Source organism: Triticum urartu, chromosome 2, assembly GCF_003073215.2.
Source record: "Triticum urartu cultivar G1812 chromosome 2, Tu2.1, whole genome shotgun sequence".
In the NCBI taxonomy this organism is placed as follows: Eukaryota; Viridiplantae; Streptophyta; class Magnoliopsida; order Poales; family Poaceae; genus Triticum; species Triticum urartu.
The window spans coordinates 95389251-95407071 of record NC_053023.1 but is presented as its reverse complement, the minus strand read 5'-3'; the positions used below and the strand labels follow the sequence as shown (position 1 = coordinate 95407071).

General features: G+C 45.4%; 1 protein-coding gene and 1 pseudogene across 1 annotated transcript; both read right to left on the bottom strand.

Annotated features, from left to right (window-relative positions):
* Positions 1-1515: 1515 nt before the first annotated feature.
* Positions 1516-1933, bottom strand: LOC125535251 (annotated as a pseudogene).
* Positions 1934-4095: 2162 nt separating this feature from the next.
* Positions 4096-13646, bottom strand: LOC125536078 (DNA repair protein REV1-like). The gene is made up of 21 exons (XM_048699204.1): positions 13242-13646; positions 13004-13119; positions 12820-12896; positions 11755-12395; positions 11250-11384; positions 10478-10610; positions 10293-10381; positions 10149-10199; positions 9839-10042; positions 9216-9335; positions 8804-8896; positions 7727-7786; positions 7555-7641; positions 7388-7471; positions 7040-7112; positions 6849-6917; positions 6309-6413; positions 5759-6141; positions 5074-5636; positions 4804-4864; positions 4096-4416 (listed from the first exon to the last, which is right to left on the bottom strand). Exons 1-21 carry the CDS (start codon positions 13566-13568, stop codon positions 4375-4377), a joined length of 3513 nt encoding a protein of 1170 aa, XP_048555161.1. The 5' UTR covers positions 13569-13646; the 3' UTR covers positions 4096-4374.
* Between the last annotated feature and the right edge of the window lie 4175 nt (positions 13647-17821).

The window sequence follows — 17821 nt, the reverse complement described above, 5'->3', positions numbered from 1 at the left end:
GTCGGGCCTAGTTTTCAGGCCCGAGCCTGGCCCGTCACAGCAAAAAACACATCGGGCCTCGGCCCTTGGGCCAGGCCTCTTCAGTAAATGGCAGAAACAGCGGGCCCAGGCCCGGCCTGACCTAGCCTTCAGGCTCAAAACCTAGGCCCAGGCCCGGCCCGGGAGCAGCGTCGGGCCGGGCTTTTTCGGGCCTGGCGGCCCATGGCCAGGAGCCCCAGCTGATTCACATCATCAATCATTTTCTCATCAAGCAACACACAATTATTCTCTCGTGCCCCAAAGAGTTCTATAGAATTCTGAGATATACAATTTTAGGTTCTCGTGTCCTACAGTAGTACCCTCATCCTGTTCCAATTGTATGATTCTCTTTTTGTGTTTTCCATTTGCAATCATATGGAAAAACTAAGTATTATTATCTCCTTGAGTCACTTGTCGAACCTTCACTCTGAGAGCCCATTATAATTATCTCCTCTTCCCGAGCTTCTCTTCGGCTTCTCGTTTAGCCTTGCGATTGGTTGCGCCTAGCACATTGACCTCGTCTTTCAGGTCTAAATCAATAATTAGATTGAGAAGCCTCTCCTTCACCAATTTGTAAATACCACTTTGATTCTTTGCCCGGCCCTGCAGGAACTATCTCAAATGTCTAATCTTATATTGGCATTTCTCGATGTTTGTCTGACCTCGGTTTTCCATAGCCCATTCCCTGGCTAACAAATCGAGGAAGCCTTCCCGTTCAAACCATGACAATTCGAAGGAGAGAACATTCTTGTTTCCTACACGGGTCGCCTCCCCAAAGTTAACAAAAATAGGAGTATAATCAGATAGGCCCCTCTGTAATGATTGCGTCGTTACAGAGGATATTTTTGTTCACATTCCACACTACCGAGAACTCGATCCAACTTCTCACACGTTGGATTGTCCAAGTTGTTCGTCCAGGTGTTTTGTCTGCCTGTGAGATCGATCTCTCTGAGATCTAGATTTTCAATGATTGCTTTGGACATAAAAGACCACAATGCCACTTACAAAATAGGAATGACAAACCGGGTAGATAAGAGAATTCAAATAAAAAGGAAAAGAAGATAGCAACCATCGGGCTGGCCCTCTCGTTCTTTGTTCTTTCTCTCCCCCAAACCGGGTAGATAAGAGAATTTCAAATAAAGAGAAAAAGAAAATAGCAACTCTCAAAACGAAACGGGCTTGCCCCATAACATTGCCCCTGGGAAAGAGAACAACAGTCCGAATCTTCGTGTGTTATCCAACGGGGATAAAATTTGAATGATGACAAATTAAATTTAGTCAAGTGAAAAATGACAATTCTTTTTTATTTGCATCTCTCTCTGATGTGTAATAATGCTGGGGTGTCATTTTCTAATCGCCATTATTGAAACTCTGAGAATGCAGTACTGCAGAATTGATAGCACAGTGATACTCTCATTTACAATTCCGTTGCAGCTCAAGATTTCTACATTTTTCAGGCATGCTTGCAAGGTGCGTTCGTCCCTGGCGGTAAATTCGTCAATATACATTACAAAATAAATCATCTTTGAACATTGGAGGAATGGAAATGCACTCCCAAGTGATGAGGTAGAATGGCGGTCGAGCACGCATCCTAGGCGGCTGAAGCTGGGGCGTCGGCGGTGCCAGCAAACCATGCGCATTGGAGCCCCATGGACGCTGGCAGACGCTGGCCGGGGTCGCAGGCGAGGAGCCCCTCTAAAACCTCAAACCCGTCGCGCGACAGGCGCTCCTCGGGGAACAGCTCACGAAGCCGGCTGCCCCGCGGCGGCGAGCGGCGTGGATGCCATACAGGCGGAAGATTCTGAGGAGCGCTGTGGCCAGGGAACAGTGGCTCGCCGGCGAGCAGCTCCGCCATGGCGCGGCCAAGCGACCAGGCGTCCACGAGCTCGTCGTAGTCCGGCCTCCCCAGGAACATGGCCGAGGCTCGGGCCGACGTGAACGGCTCGCGGCGACCACGCAGAACGTGGCCGAGGCTCGGGCCGACGTGCTCCAGCACGAGGCTGCACTGCCCGGTGCGGGCGTCCCGCGCAATGCCGTGCAAGCCGACGACGGAGGGGGTGGCCGCGGCACGCCGCGAGGTAGCACGCCTCGCGCAGCAGGTCGCGGTGGAGCGCGTGGGCACGGCGCCTCCTCTTGCTGCTGCCGTCGTCGGGCGAGCGGATGAGGCATTTCAGGGCGACGTCCGCGCCGGTGGCGCGCCTTGATGACGACGCTGAAGCCGCCCTTCCCGAGCACGCGAGTCAGCTTCGTCTCTTGCGGGAGCCGACGGCGTGGTCGTCGATCATGGCGCCAATGGCGGCTTCCGCAGCGGCTCTTCGCGAGACGGTGACCATGGGGTTCCCGCCCCATCTGCCGGTGCGTGTCGGAGAGCAAGCGAGGGGAGTACAAGGCGTGCGCGCAACGCATGGTGAAACGCGCTTCCGAATTCCGTCCAACTGGAGTGAAACGCGCTTCCGAATTCGACCGGGAGTGGCGCTCTGCTCGCGTCCGACTGGAGTACGGTCACCGTCTCGCTGGGAGATATAAGCTGCATTGGGGGCCTCGTGGTAGGCGATCGCCATCTTCCTCCCCAATTTCCCCATCCAATCCTCCCCACTCCCCCATCCACCTCAAAATCGATCGCAGGAGCTCGCGGGAAAGCCGCCGCTGCCATGGCCGCGCAGATGCTCCGCCGGTGGAACAGCTTCTACGGCGCCTTCGACCCCGTGGACGCCGCCATCGAGGCCGCCGACGCAGACCAATTTTCCCGCCACGTGTTCCAGCGCGCGAGGGGGGACCTGCTGGTAGGGCTCTGCAACGCCGCCGACGACGACCAGGCGGAGCGTATCTGCGGGATTCTCGACGACCTCATGGCAGAGTCTCTCGAGACGCTCAGGGTGGTTCCATCAACGCCGGGGGTGCCCATCCCCACGGAGCTCGCGGAGTCTGTGCGCGCGCTGCGGGAGCACGACTCGGAGCGCGTCCGCCTCCTCGCGCGAGGCATCGTGAGCGGGTGGGAGACCTCCGTCCAGGACGAGGTCGTCGAGGTCACAGCAGCCATGCCCATGAAGAAGAAGGTGGAGAACGTCACGCAGCCCAAGGCGACCGTCGGCCAGCAGCAGCGTGCCTGCGCCGGTCCTGACATGAAGACGAAGCGACCTCCCAAGATCGTCGGCGAGCCGTTGTCCAAGAAGACGGCTGAAATCATCAAAAAGGCATCCGATCCTGCCGCCGGCTTCGTCGACGGTGATCGTGCCCGGCTCTGCTCGGAGGAGAAGATGGAAGCCGCGAAGCGCAAGCTCCGCCAAGGTTACCAGGAAGCAGCGGATGCCAAACGGCGGCGCAAGACGCAGTTGGTGCAGGCGCCCAAGATGATGCAGCCAATCAGGAGGTGCACTAGCTCCATGGTCAAGAAGACCTTCGCGGTCAGGACGCAGCTTCACATCGCTTAGGGCTCTAGCCAAGAAACCAGTTGATCCATCCTGGTCACTTTTTATGTACATCCTTCTTTCTCCAAGACTCGAACATGGCATACTGTAGTTGTAAGTAAAGTAGCACTACTGCAATGCAGTTGCTCGTAGCTCGTATGCATGTTCTGTACGTGATCGAAAGAAGTTGATGGATTGAAAGCAGGATTTAGTGTTAAAAAAATCTGCTGAAATCTGCAAAGAACTTGGAAAGAAATTGATCCTCGTCTTGGGAAAGATGTGATTGCGTCGAATTATATAATTCTGCACGGGCCTAAGCAATCAACAAATCTCTAATCTCTACTTTTGCAATTTTGAGTTCTCATGTCCATGTTCAGACTTGCAGAGGCCGGGGTCTTCCCCCTTTTCGACCAAAAAGGTTGAAACTTGCAGTCCAAGTTGCAATTGGAATTCAACCAAAATTGACAAAATTCTCTTGCTGTTTCTTGATACAAAACTACATATGTACAACATAACCATGATATACATTCAGAAAAAGATGAATCTTTTCTGAGGTTTGCAAGTTGGATTGTGCTCAACACCGATTACATACAAAGCAGGACATGCATATATCAGCTTTTGCCTTCTTCTGTTTAATTTTAATGTAGAAAAGGCTATGTTATAAAGAACAAAATGCAAGCTCGTGCCATCTTTCATGTAGAAGTAATATTTACAGTTCTCCCAAAAAAAAGAAATATTTGCAGGTGTACATGATTCCCCTTTTATACATGGTGTGGCGAGAATGTTCGCATTCCAAACCCTGATTCAGTATTTCAGTTCATATCCACAGACCCAGGAGAACCAGTCATCACACTCCATGGTCGTCACTGATAAACAAGGGCACAGAGACCCCTACGCACCTTCTCTGCCCTTTCTATCACCAAGCGGTCCGCAATACCTGAACTTCGAACTAGAGACGCAGTGTCCCACCATAATGTTGAGTGATGGAATCCTACAAAAAGGATGATGGGCTTTCACTCGATCAGTTTGACAAGTTTGTGGACAAAAATGTCCAGAATCTGAATTGCCGAGTTGATGCCTCTACTTGCATCCAGCTTGCAAATTTGTTTGCATGCAGCGCAAATTACTCATATTTCAAAATGTAGTGGACCTTTAAAGCTTAAATAGAAACAACTAAAAACTTTATAATCAGAACGAAGATGGAAGGTGGACAACTGTCTGGTTCCATCTAAAAACTAAGGTGGTTTATCCCTCATGTTTGTGAAAGTCAAAAGTGATAAAGCAAAGGACCCGAAGGCCAGCCATAACAAATACAGTGGTAAATCCTAACAATGTTGTCCACAACCAAAATGATGATAATTGAACATGTAAATTTTACCTGCAGTAAAGGGAGAATGCTATTGTGCAATTCCAGAAAAAGCTCAGATGCTGACGAGAACCTGCAATGGGAAAGTTCAGTGGTTAATAATAACCTGGTTTCATGAATAACCTTCCTCATCGTGAGGGAGACTAACTACCACATTTATACCAATTCATGTTCACTGAGTATGCACATCTTGGTTTGCAACAATTTCCCAACAAATTCATATCTAATAATGGTTAAATGACTGCATGATTTACCCCTTTTTTCTCGAACAGTACACTTTACCTTTTCAAAAGAAGGAAACATTTGTACAGCTCTTCAATATCAGAATCAACTTTCAGGTGTATATACTCTGTAAGAAGAACAGAGAGTCGGGAGAATGTGTCGCTCCATTCTTCGCTACCTGAGGTAGGACACAGAGGGAGTAGGGAAGCAACATGCTCTAAAATTGAAGATAAAGGTTGACTGGAGATAGAATTTGCGTGTTGCTCTGCAATGGCATTCAATAGTAGGGAACTGCTAACTCTGAACTGTTCAGCCCATTTCTGAGAACTTCCCGCCAGAACACAAATCACTGGATTTTTTGGATCATCAGCTCCTCCATTCTTCAGAGATTTATTTTCAGTAATGTTTGAAGTGCGGCATGTAGGATCCATTGGCCTATGTAATGGAAGCACATTGAACAAATCAGCCTTGACATCCTCGGGTAATTCCTGCAAAACTGTGAAGTCTGCCTGGCTTAGAGAATTAGGCATGAAATCAAGCCGTGTGACACTCTCTGTATCAATCAATTCATTGGCTCTTGAGCACGAAGCATGGGCAGTTTGAACTTCCTGGTCTGATGCCCCCTATGGGAGTAATGGCAACAATTAGGATACTTGAGGAATGGTTCAAAATAGGAATGACAAAGTAGCAGATTTGACTAGTGCTTCCACTCTGTTTCCAGTTTTAAGTTTACTGATCATCTCACCTTAATGTTATTCCGTTTTTCCAAATGCATGGAGTCAGTGCACTCTCCATATTGGTGCAACCTTGCATTACAAACAGGTACAGAGTTCTGGTTAACGGCAGGTAAAACACAAGATTTTGAATTGCTTTCCTTGCCTTCATCACCCTTTATCGTGCCCAGAAAACCATGCAATTCTCCCTTATACATGTCATTCATTTCAGATATTATCTCTGGAGGAAGGTTCTTGAGGACCTCCAAATCAAGTTCAGATAATGGTGGCAACTCAGCAGCATGAACTCTGGTAGACCTACCACTTGTAAGCTTCACCTTCGACGAGTGGGATGCAACACCTGTAAGTGATGGTCTGGAGCTTCCCAAATTTCGTATCTCACTGGTAGAGGCTCCTACAAGATCTCTGACAAGTCAAAATCTTTTAAACAAATCCATGGGACGGAAAATTTGCAAATTCAACGCTAAGCATGTAAAGCAACATCAAAATAATGCATTTGCTATACGATGGAAAATGACACCTTGATATAATAAAAAAGTAAAAGAAAAAAAAGACCAATACCTGCACCATCACTGTTCCCAAGAAAGCAGGTTCTCTCGCTGCATTGTTTCTTGAGCTTCTCAGATGATGAACCAAGCCATGATTTAAGCATATTCCCTTGTTGTGCTTCATTAAAAAATAAAAACCATAAGGACATAAGCATTCATAAAATCAGGTAAGCAACAGGGAAAGAACATGAAGTGCAATTATCATTTTAGCAGGAAATTTATGAGCATTGCAACCTGGAGATAGTATCTGAACTAAGACGTACTCGGGCAAGCTATCATAAGGGTGGTGGAAGAAGCAAATGTTATTGACTTACTGTATCAATGTGCTGGAAAGAAACCATTTAATATTACTTGTCTTAAAACCAATACTACATGAGAGTACCTTTAAAAAACAATGTGACATAAACACTGCACCTTTTTGGTGTTCTTCTAATGCACAACAACACGCATTTAGAAGCGTGTTCGAGAAAAAGGTTGCTACATAAACAGTGCAGCAATGTGTATGTATACCATGCCCAAAAGGGTGTTAAGAAATTGAATAGTTAGAAGATACCTCCGCGACCTAAATCTGCATGTTCAAGCTTTGACATTTTTAGTCCAACTCCTCGCACTTCCTTCACATCTAGAATATGGCACTAGAACTTAGTATTCAACAAAGTAACCGCAGAAAAGAGGCTACTTGAACAGACTTATGGCAGTCTACTGTGGTGTGTATAAGATATGAGAAGAATATATCAAACTTACCAACATGCAAAGCTGCAAACAATTGTCTTGCAATTCTCTGAAGCGTGACTAAATTGTCAGTTGCACCTGTCATCTTTGAAACAACAAAGGAGAAGAAAGAAAGGTAACATAGCAGTGATAAAAAAATCACATGATGCATTAAAAATACAAAATAAAATAACAGGCACATATGCACTAAGAACTGAAACTCATTTTACAGGATAAATAATTGCCAATCCCTTGCTGAAAATGGTCAACATTACAAAACAATGAGACAGAATAGCCAAGTTCATACAGAAAAGCCGAAGGAAACTAGATTACAACACAATGACACAACTCTATATTCAAATGCCATTATTTAACCCTTACTGTGGTAGAACGACTCGTGGTTTCGCAGTCACCACACCCCATAAATTTTAGTGGCTCTCCAGCACCTTTCCTTCTTGTTTTCACCTTCAAGGCAGAACATATGGCTATAAACCTTTAACCAACTGGCAAGAAATGGAGAAAAACTGTGTTCAGTCAGCCCAAAGAACCTTAAGGGTAATAGTACGGCCCTGTAGTCCACATCCTTGTAAGCGTAAAGAAACCTCCTTGCTGAGGTTGACTAGAAAATTATCAGCCTGCAAATAAACAAAAAGAATATCAAACACGAAAAGGGGCAGCACTAAAATAATAAACAGGAAAGAGAAATAAAGAAGAACATACATCTTTGTTCTCATTAAATCTGACTCCCCAATTGACTTCGGCACCCACAGATTTTGTTTCCTGTATTATTTGGGTCCCAAAAAATGTTTAAATATATCAGATTATTCGGTTCCAAAAGAAAAGGATTACCAAAATCAACAGTGCCTGCTAGGTATCAGTGATAAGTAAAATTAAACCTTTGATCCCTATGAGAAAAAAAAAATGTGCCCATGTCAACAGCTAACGCAATTAAAAAGAAGACAACTACTCCCTCCGTCCGGAAATACTTGTCGCAGAAATGGATAAAAATGAATGTATTTAGAACTAAAATATGTCTAGATACATCCATTTCTCCGACAAGTATTTCCAGGCGGAGGGAGTATTATTCTTGGAGACCAAGTTAGTCCAATCGTGTATGATGTGTCCGCTATGAGCTATTACTGAAGCAATGCATATGACACAGTTGTATTTCAGCAAATTACCATGCTACGCAGAAGCTAGGGGGGAACCATCATAAACCAAAATAAAGAAAAAATAGTGCAATCTATACATGCAGGAGGCACACAATACTTTAAAACAAAATAATTATATTTCATTTTCCCTATGACTTTTGTATCCAATAGCGACAATCCATAAGAATTATACCAAAGGAACATTAGGACATTTTGTACATCTGTAAGAAGAAACTTATCTTCGGCATTTTAGTAAAATGTGCACAAAATGAGCAATATTAACATATTGAAGGCATGCATCCTTCACATAATTAATTCCTTCCAAAAGACAGGACATCTTTACGAAACAAAAACAGTTCTACGAATTTCAGGGGGGGCTGTTGTTCCTTGTATTCACAAGGCATACTTCCTGTCTATGAAATTGGCTACGAGATCAATTCAGGAGAAAACAATTACATAAATGTAGTTACTTCGAGGCATTTGCAACAATGAGTTAACCGTGTGCAGTCTCAAGGTACCATTTTTAGCTATGCAACCTTAACACAAAACTGGCATCAAATTTGCATGTTTCCCTGCAAGAAAATTATGGCCTTGACAATACAGGTGCAGGTTCTCACAACAGAAAAAAAAACTAGGGTGCTTCTACCTGAACAGCTTCAACAACTGAATGATCAATTCCTCTGCAATAGTTCCATAGCATGTTACTGATCTTTTTTCCGAAGTCCTTATGGAGAGCATCCTATATAAGAATTGTTTGCACAGCAGTAAGTTAGCTGAATGAAATCAGTAAAGAAACTATATGTACAGACCTCCAAATCACAGATATGGCAATGCGTGATATAATCTTTAGGTAGCAGATATCCCAGATAAACTGACAAACAGTTTCTCGTTGAAAAAGATGGAACAGCTGATATTCATTCTAATCCATATTAGTAAATTTAGTCAAGCATGGTATCAAACTTGTAAAAATAAAGGATCACTTGACTGTGCCCTTGTCAATTTCCTTGAAGAGAAGGGACAACTGTATATTAAATTACACAAATACGATGTTGACTAACCTTTGAAATGTTGCGAAGCTGACCACAGTGTTCAACTTCTTTGCTTTTCAGTTTATCAGAAACAGTATAACCAATGCCTGGAAGTGCTTTGATAGGGAGGGTACTCAAATAATCATCAACCTGTAACAGCGTTGCTCTTAGACAAAACAGAAGTCGATTAAGCAAGTCAAAAGAAACTGTGCCATGATGAATAAAGCAAATACTTGGACTAATTAACTGTCTTGAATTATATTCAACTGTATGCAAAGACTAAAGTAAAATCAGTAAGCAGATCGAAAATATTTTCCACAAAAGATTTACACGACACAGTCACAGACTCTCAAGGTTATTTTTCATTTACCTCATACTCTCGAGGTGAATAGCCATTAGCACCTTACGGTGTAGTTAGATCTAATATACCCAGAAACAAATTACAGTTTTCTAAACAACAGAACATGCACTTTCTTAGTCAATAAGCTTGTGTAGTTGACTCAACCTCGCAGTTGTAATCAACAGGGCAATTCCTTCATATTTATTCCTACAAAATTGTTGTTCCAAACAGGAACTCATTTAAACTAACCTGGTACATGGAATGGAACGGTTTTACAAATCTAAGGATGGACGCGATTAACATCGACGCATACCTTCTCAGATGAAATAAATAACTGTCCATTCGGCTTTGCGGATCTGGTGGCTAATCGGGCTAGGAGCCTGTTTTCAGCAATACCTGCACTGGCAGTGCACTTTGTTGTACCAAAAATCTCATTTCTCATTCTTTCTGTAACTTCCTCTGGATTATCGTGTAAGCATTCCGTCATGTCCAAAAAAGCTTCATCACAGCTCAAAGCCTAAATAACTTTGTTAGACTTCTGGATGCAAGTGTGGCAATCACAGTGCCAGGATTGTATTGACATGAATACATGCTGAGTAATCATGGGATAATACAGTACAAACCTGAACCTTAGTGCAATATTTATGCAAAATACCATAGAACTGATCCGCAACCTACAATAGTTCCATACCAACATCTCAATTATAACAACGGGAGTGTCCAGATAAAGTTTGAAGGCGAACTGACCATCGCAGTAAACTATATACCTCCCCGTATGCATCGAAGTTATAAGGAACAACCGTTAGGTGAGGGCACCGAGCTTTGGCATCTCTAACGAACATGCCAGCCTTTATCCCTGGAACCCAAGAAAGAGGACACATAAATACTCAGATGTGTCCATAGTAACAAGATTTTAAGCTCCAGTTGTGATATCCAATAAAAATAAAAGCACCATAGTTTCGTGCAGGGTAGTTTGCAGATGATATTTCTGCGGTTCCTTTAGGATTGTCGGAATGACAAACTGCTACCGGCTTATCGTGCAGCTCTGGCCTATTTCTGATGACGACAGATACAAAAAAGCAGTCCTGGAATTGCGGAGAAAATGTGTAAAATATCAAGATAACAACTATGATGCAAATAGCTCTGGCATACGCAGCATATACCAAAATACAGTAATGAATCTGCAGAAAGGTTATGCCCAGGATCAAGATAAGCAACTGAGAAAATATTGATCTTCAGTCTTCTGTGAGTATTAATTCAACTACTGACTGGAATATGTATCTTGGACTGAAGTTTTAAAGATTTGATTTGCTGCTTACCTGCTAGTCTCTGTGGATGATTTTTTTTTCACAGAATCCAATGGCATGGAGAACTAGGCCATGGTTAGCGGTATTTAGCTCTTTTTCAGCACATTCCTCTAAAAAGATGGTGTGTCCTTACAAGTAGAATTTCAATTTACCACGCTTGTTAGATTCATTATTATATTGAAAAACCAAGTTACAAAACTGTGATTGATCACTGATCAGGGATTCCTAACGCATAAGCATGGCAATAACTAAACCTGGATTCTAAAGGTCACAAAGTGATATGCGTAATTATACAGCTAAATATAGTGCAAAGCAAAAAAAAAGAAAGGAACTTCACGGCCAAATTTACACATATAGAAGTACAATTTGTTTGTGGTTGTACAGCTAGCAAATAGGATGACATGTTAACAAGATTACCATATCAATATGAATTATTGTTTTCTTCTTCCCTGAATGATCATTGTTGCCCTTACTGCTTTTAGCTCCAGGTAAATTTGAGAAGCGCTTGCGGTAGCGATTTCGCCAAGTTCCAATGAAATGCAGTCGAGAATGCTACAGTACCAAATAAGGTTATTGTAAAAATAATCAATGTGACAAAAAAATGCAACATCACAGTTATGAAAAGATATCTGATATTATAATGAAATAGAAGCAGCAAAGCATTTCAGTAATTACGAGCTTCAAAAATTATTAATGACACCTCAAACCACCCTCCATATACTCTTACTGCGCACAAGATTGCATTCTGTCCAATCCTTACCAACACAAAAACAGGACTTGGACATAAATGTGATTACTTTAAAAGAGAATATTTTCGAGACTTCAGTGGCAATGTTACAATTTTAAACCACACCATGCCAAGAATAGTGTAATAATTATGATAACGGAACATCAATGATGCTAAATTGTTTGAGTAACATGCCTTGAAATAATTCTCCACAAAATTAGGATCTGTCAGGGTTGAATGTGACCGGCTAGAAGATTTAGCTGTATCTTTCTCCAATGAACCAATTGACAAATGGCTGCCCACAGAGCCTGTACCGCATACATCTGAACACCTTGAAGTAGCATCAGGAGACTGAGCCACGTGAAGTTCAGGATCCATGTCATTATCCATACTTTCTGAAAATGCTATTTTACAGGCATTATCATCCTCATCCACTGCAAAATCTTCACAATCTCGTTCTTCAAATGTTGAAACTCCATGTTCATCTGAGGATACTGAGTCCTCTGCTACCTCCACATTCATCAATGGAACTCCATGTTCACCTGAGGATAGTGAGTCCTCTGCTACTTCCACATTCATTAATGGAACTCTATGTTCATCTGAGGATAGTGAGTCTTCTGCTACTTCCACATTCAGTAATGGCCCTTCCTGTTCACAAGACTCAGTTTGGCCACGTGATCCGTCCTGAGCAGAAGAAGTTTGGAACTCAAGGTCTTTGTTTTCATCATTTTGATTGCCCTGATACTGTATTCCATTTTGTTTCCCAGAAAAGAAAGCAGAAAGCTTCATCTGCTTTCGGCTTGAAGAATTATGCTGACTTATTTGGTATGGAACCCCTAAGTGAAAATAAGAAAACAGAATCATAATTACATACAAGAACAAATGAAGTAATATAAGAGCATACAAACTTTAGGTGTCATAAAAAAACTTCACAGGCTATACATGTGATCTACTGAATTAAATATAAGCACTTTCAGTGAGAAAAAATAAAATTATCTTAGGTGTTCAATGAAAAAAGTTTGCTCATTCTGCTAGCACCTGATATTTACTGATACATATGGCTACATTTCATAGATTTAAAATTTGAAGAAAATGATCTTACTAATTGCATCGCAACTCACAACTCAAGCAAACCTATTATTATACAAAAAAAACTAGCAGCAAGGTTTAACTAAACACTCAAGGAAAAGCTGCAACAATGAAGCAGATCATTCAGCACTAACAGGCTTGTTACAAAAATGGAAGGGGGGAGAAAAGTACAGCTGAGGAGCCGGTTCTCTGCAAGGGAATCCACCACCCACCCCGGCTTGACAACAGGAAGCCCTTTACTGAATGCTCTGGATTAAGCAGCAACAATATCAGAGAGAACACACACCGAAAAACATAGTTATTACACGCGTCCGTAGACTGGCACAGAAAGTGAACCTCCATTTTGTATTAGTACCTCATGTTCCGCATTTTGCTCTCCGGGAGGTGCGTGCAGATGATGTGTGTCACCGTGTGCCTCGAGAAGTAGTTGACGAACCGGCCTCCGTTGTTCAGCATAATCTCCTTCAGCTCCTGCCAATCCCCAAACAATAATAAGATTGGAAGAAATCGACATAGCCTCCACCGATGAAGCTACAACAAAATCCGACGGAATCAGACAACTACAGTATGAGCCGGCGAGCGGCGGGGGGCACCTGGCTAGAGGGGACGGTGAAGCCGTCGACGAAGATGCAGACGCCCGCGAACAGGGCCCCGAGCGCCGCGGCGGAGGTGGAGGCGTCGGCGTCGAACTGCGCGGAGAGCTTGCTGTTCTTCGCGGACATGTAGCTCCCGAAGTCGGCGAACGGGGAGGAGGCGAAGGCGCGGCGAGGGTTCTGGGCCGGGGCGGGGGCGGAGGTGGAGGCGGGGTTGGAAACGAGCGACGTGCCGGGATCGTCGTCGCCCCTCGCCCGCTTCTGGCCGGAGGAGGAGGCCGCCGGACTCGCCGGCGGCGAGGAGCGGCGGCCGGAGGAGGAGCTCATGGCGGGAGGGAGGGGGCGAGCGGGGCGGGGAATTTTCGGGAGCGCGCGAGTCGAATAGCGGCGCGGTCGAAAGGGAGGGGGGCGGTCGTGCTTTGCTGGAGCCGGTAGGTGCTAGTCCACTCTGCCCCGCCGATAGACGGGCACTTGTGCAAACTAGTAATAATGTGCGTGCAATGCACATTTATATTAGTAGTTGCACGTTATATTAAATAAGATATATCTGTTGCATGTTGGTATTTGATAAAATATCAATTACTTTTTTTGCAGGAATGGTAGGAACTAATTACATAATAGATTTCATGGAATAGTGTTGAGTCAAAATATATTTATAACCAATGGTAATGGTGGGTAATTAGAGCGTTAAACGTGTTTGATGCTCGACATTGGAGCGATTTGAACTGCTAGATAATATGATTTGACGGTCGAGATGGTTTAGATCTGCCCCTTTGGGTCTTTTTATATTGGTATAGATAAAACGATCATATGAAATGGTCACAAAAGGATTTACTCAGATGTTATGAAATGGTCGGTTTTTAAATCTTGAATTTCGAGTACATTGGGAGTACTACTTAACCTTGAATTCCGAGTGATCGTTTGACTTTTTTTGCAGGGAGTCGGTCATTAGTCATTGATAAGACGGTCTTTATCTCATGTCATGCACATGATTTAGAGAAGGAAAAAAACTAGCATACAAAATGAATTATCTTCTAAATTTGTGGGGATTATACTAGAAAATATGTAACTAAGAGATGACAACGTGTACAACATGTAGAATAGTCTTTTTATCTTATTATGTGGGATTTCGCCCAGATCCATGGTGAGGGCTACGCGACGGCTTGGTTTTGGCAGGGATGGACGCGCCTGATGGGAGTGGGGAGTTGAAGCCGGGGTGGCGGCCCCGAATCGACGGTTGCAACATGTGTGCTCGGGTCTGACCTCGGTATACGAGATTTTGCTTCGTGGCATGAGGAGTTGTGGTGGATAACGGGAAGAGTGCATGGCTGCTGCGTTGGGGTGTGCTACACAAGAGGCTTGGCTCCATGGTAAGGTACCCTAGGGGCTTTATATCTGCAAGCCCATCAATGAGAGACGAGGAACTCCGGCGAAAGCCTTTTGGCAATGGCATCGCATGTGGGCATTTGTTTTCTCCTTGGATGCGTTTTCTCAGAGATCCTCATCCTCTCTCTTCTTGTAGTGCTTGGGCTCTTCGGGTGAAAATCCAAACTCCGGACTTGTGGACTGGACGACGAGGGCGTCTACGTTGTAACCTCCTTGGAGGCATCGCCTTGGAGGGCTAGCTTTTGGCTGTTGCGCGGGGTTCTGTCACCGTCGCGGGTGGTGTACGACGAGGCAACGACTCCGGGATGGTCCTTGCACGTCGAGGTGGCAGCCTCGGGCAGCGATGTGACGATAGCTCCATGAGATCAAGTTGCAGCCCGGCATGACTTGAGTGGCAACCTTGAGCTGCAGGGGCGACAGGGGAGTCGACTCGGTCAACACGTCTCAGTGGGGCTAGTTGGACTATATGTCGAGGCGGTAGCCTCGGAAGTGGTGTGACGGTCGTGTTCTGCAGGCAGTTTCCTTCTACAGCGTCGGTTGCGGGAAGATGGGTCATGTGGCGTTGCAACTTCTATTAGAGTGGTGGCATGTCGGGGCGACAACCCCAAAAGATTGTGTCACCTGAGTGCACACGGCGAGACGGAGCGAGAGGGTGGTGGCCCCAAGAGTCTCACGGCTTCGAGGGCATTGATCTTGTGTCGTGTCGACGAGGTTGTTGTGAAGGTTGGTCATCTGTATGTTGTCTGTTACAATTGACGCGAAGCACTATGGAGTGCATATGTCTTCACCAATGCAAGAGAGTTCTGAGTGCGCTCCTCTCATAGGAGCCATAACTTCTTCTTTGGGCAGCGGTGGAAGGGCGGCTTGTTCAATGGAGCGGGGCTTTTCATTGCTATGTGTTTGTGAGATTGGTCTTCTTGTGGCGGTCGTCATGTTATTGGTGTGAGCGGGTTTGTCCCTATGTGTTACGATGTCTGAGCCTGAGTTTGATCTATGTTATGTCGGTTTCCCCGTGATTTTTCATAATTAATTTCAAAAAAATAATTCACACTGCTCAATCTAAATTGTGATATACTAGCTGGCCATGAACCAAACATTTCCCACATTAAAAGTCAACTCTTACCCCTAAAAAAGAAAGTTAACTCTTGAACAGAACGAGACGGTCGAAATTTGGCCTAGCATATTATCGAACGCTAGAGATGAAGCGTTTTCTGATGCATTGGTCAAACTCGACACGTGCAAACAGCATCTCAACAAAGGGAATTGCTTCACACACGACAGCTAACACACGACGCCTGCACGATGCTTCCTCCCCGTGAGTGCTCCTGCATGCACGCTAGCTCAACAAAAGAGAAGAGAACGCATGCATATAAAACCAAAAAAATCGATCGGATTTGTCCTAGCGCCTTGTTGGTCGCCTGAGAACAGAAACGGAGCAGCGCACGACGAAGCAGTCTCTGCGCATGTACTTCCCCAGATCTGCACGGCTCACGAAACCGTAAAAGCCATGTTCTTGGCCCTTGAATAGGAACTCCGAGCACTTCTTCTTCCGCACTGCCGCCGACGGCTTGCCGGACTTGTCGAGCAGCGTGAACGCGAACTTCACCCCGACGCGCTCGATGGCCTGCAGCTTGCTCAAAAGCACGAGGTTGAGCGATGAACTCCACGGGGAGAAGCGCACGGCCCAGTCGTAGCCGCCGACGGAGAAGGTGTCGGACTGGAAGGACTCCCCAACTCCGGCCATCGTTCGAGCCAAGGAGTAGTCTTCGACCTTGAAGTCGAAAACTCTTCTCGCGCCGACAGTGAGGCTCATGCGGTTTGGCTTCGCCATTGGAGGGCAGGTAGTAAGGTTGTTGAGCTGCTAGCTAACTCTATCTCCACAGCAACGCTGAGCCATCGACTGCGCTGGTAGAGCACTATAAATAGGTGACGTGGACACATGAATAAGTCGTCGTGTACTGCCGCATTTACCGCGGAGTGAATACGCCAACGAATGGGAGCGTCCGCCTCTTCGGGACTCACCACGGGCAGCTGGTTGCTCCCTTGCTCGGTTAACGAGGAGACGAAATCATAAAGTTTGACTCGAAGCTCAATTTTTTTTTTGCAGATTTTCGATTTTTCGTTTTGGGTTGGATGTTTGAAGCACTCTCAAAATACTAGTACTCCCAAGCTTTGGAATTCCAGTTCAGAATTCAGAACCTCCACTCGGAGATGTACAAATCAAGCTCAAAGTTCAGGATTTTGTGTATTTGTCTCAAAAAGAAGATAATGCAGATTCCCGTTAGATGACGCACACAACTACTCTGCCATAATTTTGAGGCCAAATTCCGAGTTTAGATACGTAGAAATTTATCGAACTGATTTGTCCTAGTGCCTTTTTGGTCGTCTGAGAACCGAAACGGTGCACCGCACGACGAAGCAGTCTCCGTGGACGTACTTCCCCAGATCCTTCTCGCCCATGAAACCGTCGAAGCCCTCCTCCTGGTCCTCGAAGAAGAACTTTGAGAACTTCTCCCGCGGCGCGGCCGCCGCCGCCTCGCCGGACTTGTCGAGCAGCATGAACCCAAACTTCACCCCGACGCGCTCGCCGGCTTGCATCTCGCTGAGAAGCGCGAGTTTGAGCGATACGCCCGGCACGGGCGCGAGGCGCACGGCCCAGTCGTACCCGCCGGCGGTGAAGGCGTCGGACTGGAAGGACTCCCCGGATCCGGCCATCTCTCTAGCAAAGGTGTAGTGTTCGACCTTGAAGTCCAAAATTCTTGTCGCGGCGACGGTGAGGCTCAACATCGGAGAGCAGGGCAGTTTTTTTTTCCGCGTAAATGGGAGGGTTGTTGAGCTACTGTCTCCACAGGCCACAGAAATGCTTGGCCATCGATTGCGATCGATAGCACTATAAATAGTACTCCGATGTTGCATTTTCATTTTTACTTATACGAATATTGCCGCACGAACCGAGGAGGAACTCCTCGTCTACTGCTTGGTCACCGCGGTGTAAATATGCCAACCAATGGAAGCTGGCGCCTCTTCGGCACTCGGCACTCGGGACAGCTGGTTGCTTGGTTGACGAGGAGCCGAAATCACAGAGAGCGACAAAGTTTGACTCGAAGCCCAAGACACTGACTCAGGTTCTCATTTTTGGGCTGGATGTTTGAAGTAGTACTAGCACTCTCACACAGTACTCCAAGTTACTACTA

Coding starts and splice junctions, on each gene's coding strand:
- LOC125536078 (XM_048699204.1), bottom strand. CDS start 13,568: ATGAGCTCCTCCTCCGGCCGCCGCTCCTCGCCGCCGGCGAGTCCGGCG. Junction 10,200..10,292: donor ACTTCGATGCATACGGGGAG/GTATATAGTTTA, acceptor GAACTATTGTAG/GTTGCGGATCAGTTCTATGG. Junction 7,787..8,803: donor CAGTTGTTGAAGCTGTTCAG/GTAGAAGCACCC, acceptor CAAATAATACAG/GAAACAAAATCTGTGGGTGC.